We start from the raw sequence: 5,991 nt of genomic DNA on the forward strand, positions 1-5,991 counted from the left end.
AGGAAGGTGAGACTTTGGAAAAGGAAGCCTTCGCTTTATATAATCACATGTAGTGCTGAGATATCCTCACCTGGTGGCTTCATCCAGGAGGAGAATTCTGGGATTCTAAAGAAGGAAAAACATGAAAAAGAAAACACTGTTATTAGAAAAACACCAACTCCCAGGAATGCACATAAATGAAGTGCTGTACGTGATACAAAATGACGGACGTTGAAAACCTTCTGCTCGGTGAGTAAGTCAGACGCGAAACGCTACATGTCGTGTGGTTCTACAGGGAGAGCCCAGAGTAGGCGCATCCCTAGCGACAGAGCAGGTCCGTGGTCCTGGGGGCTGGGGTCCCTGGGCCACAAGGCAGGGGGTGTGGGTGACTGTGACAGCGGACGGCATCTCTTTCCGGGGTGATGACAAGGTCCTAACATTGCTCTGGGATGGGTACACAATACTAAATACACTAAAACCCACTGGATTATCACTTCTCATGGGGGAGCTGTAGAGTGTGTGAATTATATCACAACAGAACTGCTGCAGAGAAAGAGAACCACAGCTCGCAGGTGACTGTGATGAGCACAGAAGGGGGGTTGGAGGCGACTTGAGACCGTATCACAGTGGCCCCGGGACTGGGCGCTGCTCTCAGGGCACCTTTTCCTGCTGCCAATCAACCGCAGCACCAGGCGGCTCTGAAGTGAGTCCCACGAGGCCAGGCCCTCCAGGCCCTGCCTGCTGCTCCGCTGGGGGCAGCACGGAAGACGAAAACGTAAGGGGAGCTGACGCACTAACACACTCCATCCAGCTGGGCCCAGGGTTGATCAGAAGAAAGGAACACGTGTCCATGCAAACCTCTGCCCCATCGCTCTCAGCAGCACTGTTCACAAGGGCCCCAAACCGGAACCAGCCCCGATGTCTCAGTGGTGAACGGATACACAGCCCGTGGGCCAGCCCCACGGAGGGTACCACTCAGCCACAGAGAGGAAGAGAGCTCTGACAGAGGCGACAACACGAGGAAACACGAAGATGTGACGCTAGTGAGAGAGGCTAACGACCATCTCTTGTCCGATTCCATCGAGCTGGGATGACCAGAGAGGCCGGTCTAGACAGCGGGCAGATGAGCTGCGCCTGAGGCAGAGGCTGGGAACGGGAAAGGCGACACATGGTACAAGGGTTTATCTGAGGGGGACAGAAATGCTCTAACATAAAAAAGAAATATTTGGCCGAAACCGGTTTGGCTCAGTGGATAGAGCGTCGGCCTGCGGACTGAAAGGTCCCAGGCTCGATTCCGGTCAAGGGCATGTACCTGGGTTGCGGGCACATCCCCAGTAGGGTGTGTGCAGGAGGCAGCTGATCGATGTTTCTCTCTCATCGATGTTTCTAAGTCTCTATCCCCCTCCCTTCCTCTCTGTAAAAAATCAATAAAATATATTTTAAAAAAAAAGAAATATTTGTTTTGATTGTGTGATGGCTGAGTAACTGTAAATTTACTGTAAGTCACTGGAAGTACATTGAAAATGGAAGTTCCTGGTGTGTAAGTTATGCTTCAATAAAGCAGGCTTTTAAATCACTTATCCATCAGAGGAGTCGTTAAATAACAGAGGAAAGACTATCCCTTCCTAAAACATCCCGTCTGACTGCCAGCTAAAGCGCGTTCCCTTTCCTCTCGGAAGTCTGGACAAGTATTTCCAGTCCGCATTACGCAGCTTGGCAGCTGATTGCGGATTCTACCAGCAAGCAGACTGGTCCTGTTTGAGATTCTGATAGGATCACTGTCTCATTCGTTACACTGTATGCTTCTCCCTGTCAATCCCAGCACAGGACTGGCCTCCTCATATCCCCCAAATACTTGTTAAGTCTGGACAGGGAATGCCTCACTCATCTCTCACCAGCACTGTCAATCATGTATCTCCCCTCCCCTCCAAGGAAAAAGGGAAGAACAGGGAGAAGGAAAACAGTAAATTACAAGCTACAAGGTCTGTATGAAAAACAAAACAACCGCCCCGCGGGGCCGCAGGCTCACCTTCAGCAGCGCCCGGGCGATGGCGATCCGCTGCTTCTGCCCACCTGGCAACGACAAGGGTGTTTTAATGCACAGCCTGAACACCAATTCCTGGTAACAGGCTTTTCTAAGAAGCCATGTGGCAACTGGAAGGTAGCTCCTCCCAGGCAGCCCTCGCTAAGACAGACGGCAGGACAGAAACCTGTTTTAAAATATACTCCTCCTCATTAACCTCAGGATTCACAGTAACAAATATTGTGCTAGCTAACATTCACTGAGGTGCTCCAATGCCCCAGGCATTTTTTCTTTTTTAATCCTCACACGAGGGTATTTTTTCCATTGATTTTCCCCCCGTTTCCTCTCTGGGCCGGGGAAAGAGGAGCATAACATGAGGAAGGAAGGGTCAGGGTGACGTTCTGAGGTAGATGCTCTCTGCTCCCGTCTTCTCTGCATGTTCTGCTCAGGAACCTGGGGCTCCCTGGGCTCCTGGTTTCCCTGTGGCCCTTGCCCTGCAGGTGCAGACCCAGCTCTGCCACTTCCCAGCTTGGACAGCTTCTCTTGTGCCCCAGTGAAAAGGGAACAGTGATAGGATCTGCTTCATAGGGTTTTTTAAGATTAAATGAGATAATACGTGTAATGCGTTTAGACAATGCCTGGCACAGCCCTAGCCGGTGTGGCTCAGTGGATAGAGCGTCGGCCTGCAGACTGAAGGGTCCCGGGTTTGATTCCGGTCAAGGGCACGTCCCTCGGTTGCAGGCTTCTGGCCCTGGTTGAGGGCGTGTGAGAGGCAACCAATCGATGTGTCTCTCTCACATCAGTGTTTCTCTCTTTCTCTCCCTCTCCCTTCCACTCTCTCTTAAATTGTGTGGTTTGTGTGCACATATGAAACTGGAGGTAACAGAATAAACGATTCGAATCCCCCATTTTTAGCCCTGGCCTGTTTGGCTCAGTGGATAGAGCGTTAGCCTGTGGACTGAGGGGTCCCAGGTTCGATTCTGGTCCAGGGCACATGCCCAGGTTGCGGGCTCGATCCCGAGGGTGGGGTGTGCAGGAGGCAGTGATCAGTGACTCTCTCTCCGCATTGATGTTTCTCTCTCTGTCCCTCCCCCTTCCTCTCGGACATCAACAGAAATACATTTAAAAACAGAACAACAGGCACCTGAGAGAAGAACTCCCTTTTCTCCGACCATCGTGCCGAACCCCTGCGGGAAGCTGCGGATGAAAGCAGTTGCGTTGGCGACTTCCGCCACCTCCTCCACCTGCGCGGCCGTCACCACAGAAGGGTCCTCTGCCCCGTAAGCAATGTTCTCAGCAATTGAGCAAGAGAACAAAATTGGTTCCTGCAAATTGGAGATAAAACATGTTGACCTCCAAGTTCAAAACAGACTCCACACGCCTAGCGAACACCGTGGGCTCACTCAGCGCAGCACTGACATCTGAGAGACCATTAAACGGCCCCCAAAGAGCACAGGCTGCTTTCCTGCCCCCACCTCCTCATTCCTCATGAATCGCCCAGCAGGACTGATCTCATCATCTGTAGCTCCCACCCACTGCAGGAAGCGAGACCCATGGCAGACGCCTGCACGGCGCTCGGCACACAGTAGGCACTTCATAAATGCAAGCTCCTTCTTCGTGGGAGTCGGGAGGCCCTGGGAGACCACAAGCCCATCTGCATTTTCCGGCGCCTGCCTTCCACCGAGGACATTGCTTCTTGAAATATACACAAACCAGCTCTAGCTGGTTCGGCTCAGTGGATAGAGCATCGTCCTGCGGACTGAAGGGTTCCGGGTTCTATTCCAGTCGAGGGCACGTGCCCGGGTTGCAGGCTCAGTTCCCAGTGTGGGGTGTGCAGGAGGCAGCTGATCAATGATTCCCTCTCATTATGGATGTTTCTCTCTCTCTCTCCCTTTCCCTTCCTCTCTGAAATCAATGAAAATATATTTTAAAAATAAATAAAAAAGAAATTTGAAAAGTCAGTGCTTCAGTGGGTTAAAGTGCGTGAGGTCCTGAGAAGCAGCACTGTTTACAAGCTGACGCAACCTGCCACGTGGGACCAGCTCAGTGCATCTGGAAAACCGCCATCCTCACGGAGACTCAAGACCAAGCAAAAAGCGAGTGACAAATGCAGCTTTAAAAGAAACCTCAATAAAAACACCCGCTTCCTCCTACCTGACTCACTGTCCCGATCTTGGATCTCAGCCAGACGGGGTTCAGTTGGCGGATGTCACGACCGTCCAGACTGATGGTCCCTGCGGAGGGAGGAGAGCCGCTGGTCAGGGCCACCCACGCGTGTCAACACCAGGTCTGGTGGGGAGGCTCCAGGCGCCGTTTTTGAAAGGTTAAAAGTCTCACAAAAGGAGAGACAGATGGACGCCACCTTGGGACGATCTTAAATTAAACCGGACGCCGTTGGGCGTTTGTAAAGTCTCTCGAGCATTCTGAAGTCGAAATAAATTCTCCCCCCAGCTCTTTGCACATGGAGCCCTCGTGCAGGGCACAGGCGTGAGACGGGCGAGAACGGCCCTGCCCTCCGAGGTGAGGACCCACCCGCTCACCTGAAAGGGGGTCGTACAGCCTCAGCAGGAGGGAAACCACCGTGGATTTGCCGGACCCACTGGGGCCCACCAGCGCCGTGACGGACCCCGAGGGGATGGAGAGGCTGAAGTCCTGGAAGATGGGCACCTCGGGGCGAGCCGGGTAGGCGAAGTGCACGTTCTTGAACTCCAGCGCACCCTGGAAGCTCTTCTCGTTCAAGGTCAGCCCCTCTGAAACGGAGGACGGAGCGTCATCACTGTGCGGAGGGAGTCCCAGGTGAACACAGCTCCCACCTGGCTAACACGCCGCCCCCAGTAGCCCTGGGGGTGCTCCCCGGGCAAGTCAGGAAGAGGCCTCTGTCTACGCTTAGCTGCTCCGCACGCCCCCCAGCCAAGGCGATGCACAGGCCCTGTGCCCCGAGAGGTGGAAGGTACCGTCCCAGCTCCCCTGCAGGTCACTGCGCTCACAGCCAACCACCTGCCCGAGCGACCACGGCCTGGAGGTGGCTCCTGCCGCCCTGAGCCAGCCTCTGTCGCTCCCTTGCTCCCGGGTTCGTCTGATCTGATCTCACTCCGTGTTCTGAGAGTATGACGACACACCCCAGCCACGGAGCAGAGGGGGCAGCGTCCATGCTGCCTGGTGCCCCCTGGGCTACTTCCCCCACCCCGGTCCTGGAGGGCACTGGGCAATACTGGGCATGCGCCAGCAAGGCCCGCGAAGGGCTTGGGGATGGTCACAGCTCACGGCCACTTCTTCTGAGTCCTGAGGACTGGCCTCCAGGGAAGCAGCTGGCCAAGACCCTCAGGACCAGCATTCCTCACGCCATCCCCTGAAACCAATACACGCGGAGGCTTTTTACACGTATGATGCCTCTTCCTTTCCTCCTGCCCCGCTACACGCATCACAACCACCAAGGAGAACAGATGGGGGACGGGCAGGGCCCTGGCCCCTGGCACGCGGGGCTGCCACCTGCTGTCTGTGGCAACAGGGCCCCTGCGGGGAGGTGGGCGGTGGGCAGCACACCCTGCGCTTCACAGACCCACCGTCGAAAGGCAGCCCCGGCTTCCTCTCCAGCAGCTCCCAGAGGCGGCCCCCGGCGCCCAGGCCCTTCATCAGCTCCGAGTAGAACGAGCTCAGACCTGAGGGGAGACGCTACATCCGTCCCTGTGCCGGCCACAGCCGTCCGCTGCTCCCATCCCGCTGGGCAGTGACAGGCGCTTTTAACGTAAAACCTGCTGCTTTCAAAGAAGGACCCGAGGCAGCTGCCTGGGACCCCACGGGCAGAATCCCCTCCGTCTCGTACCCTCCTCCTCAGCATCCCCTCTGACTTCCCTGATTTCTAATAAGGACTTAGTGCTTAGTGGTTGGTCAGGGAATTTACAAATACATACGGCCGCACTAATCAACCACTGAGTTCAGAGCACAGTGCTACCGAGGAAATTCTTCTGAGCCAGAAACATAGCAATAGA

The 5,991-nt window shown here is 55.0% G+C and overlaps 1 protein-coding gene across 1 annotated transcript in view; it reads right to left on the bottom strand.

Annotated features, from left to right (window-relative positions):
- Nucleotides 1-41: 41 nt before the first annotated feature.
- ABCB10 (ATP binding cassette subfamily B member 10) overlaps nucleotides 42-5,991 on the bottom strand; it is a 12,846-nt gene continuing 6,896 nt past the window's right edge. Inside the window, exons 6-11 of the mRNA XM_015560012.1 lie at nucleotides 5,566-5,661; nucleotides 4,543-4,752; nucleotides 4,157-4,236; nucleotides 3,147-3,327; nucleotides 2,009-2,052; nucleotides 42-105 (exon numbers count right to left, since the gene is read on the bottom strand). Of these exons, the coding sequence (XP_015415498.1) occupies nucleotides 67-105; nucleotides 2,009-2,052; nucleotides 3,147-3,327; nucleotides 4,157-4,236; nucleotides 4,543-4,752; nucleotides 5,566-5,661 (650 nt within the window). The 3' untranslated portion in view covers nucleotides 42-66. The remainder of the gene's footprint in view (nucleotides 106-2,008; nucleotides 2,053-3,146; nucleotides 3,328-4,156; nucleotides 4,237-4,542; nucleotides 4,753-5,565; nucleotides 5,662-5,991) is intronic.

This window comes from Myotis davidii, unplaced genomic scaffold, assembly GCF_000327345.1.
Source record: "Myotis davidii unplaced genomic scaffold, ASM32734v1 scaffold875, whole genome shotgun sequence".
Classification (NCBI taxonomy): Eukaryota; Metazoa; Chordata; class Mammalia; order Chiroptera; family Vespertilionidae; genus Myotis; species Myotis davidii.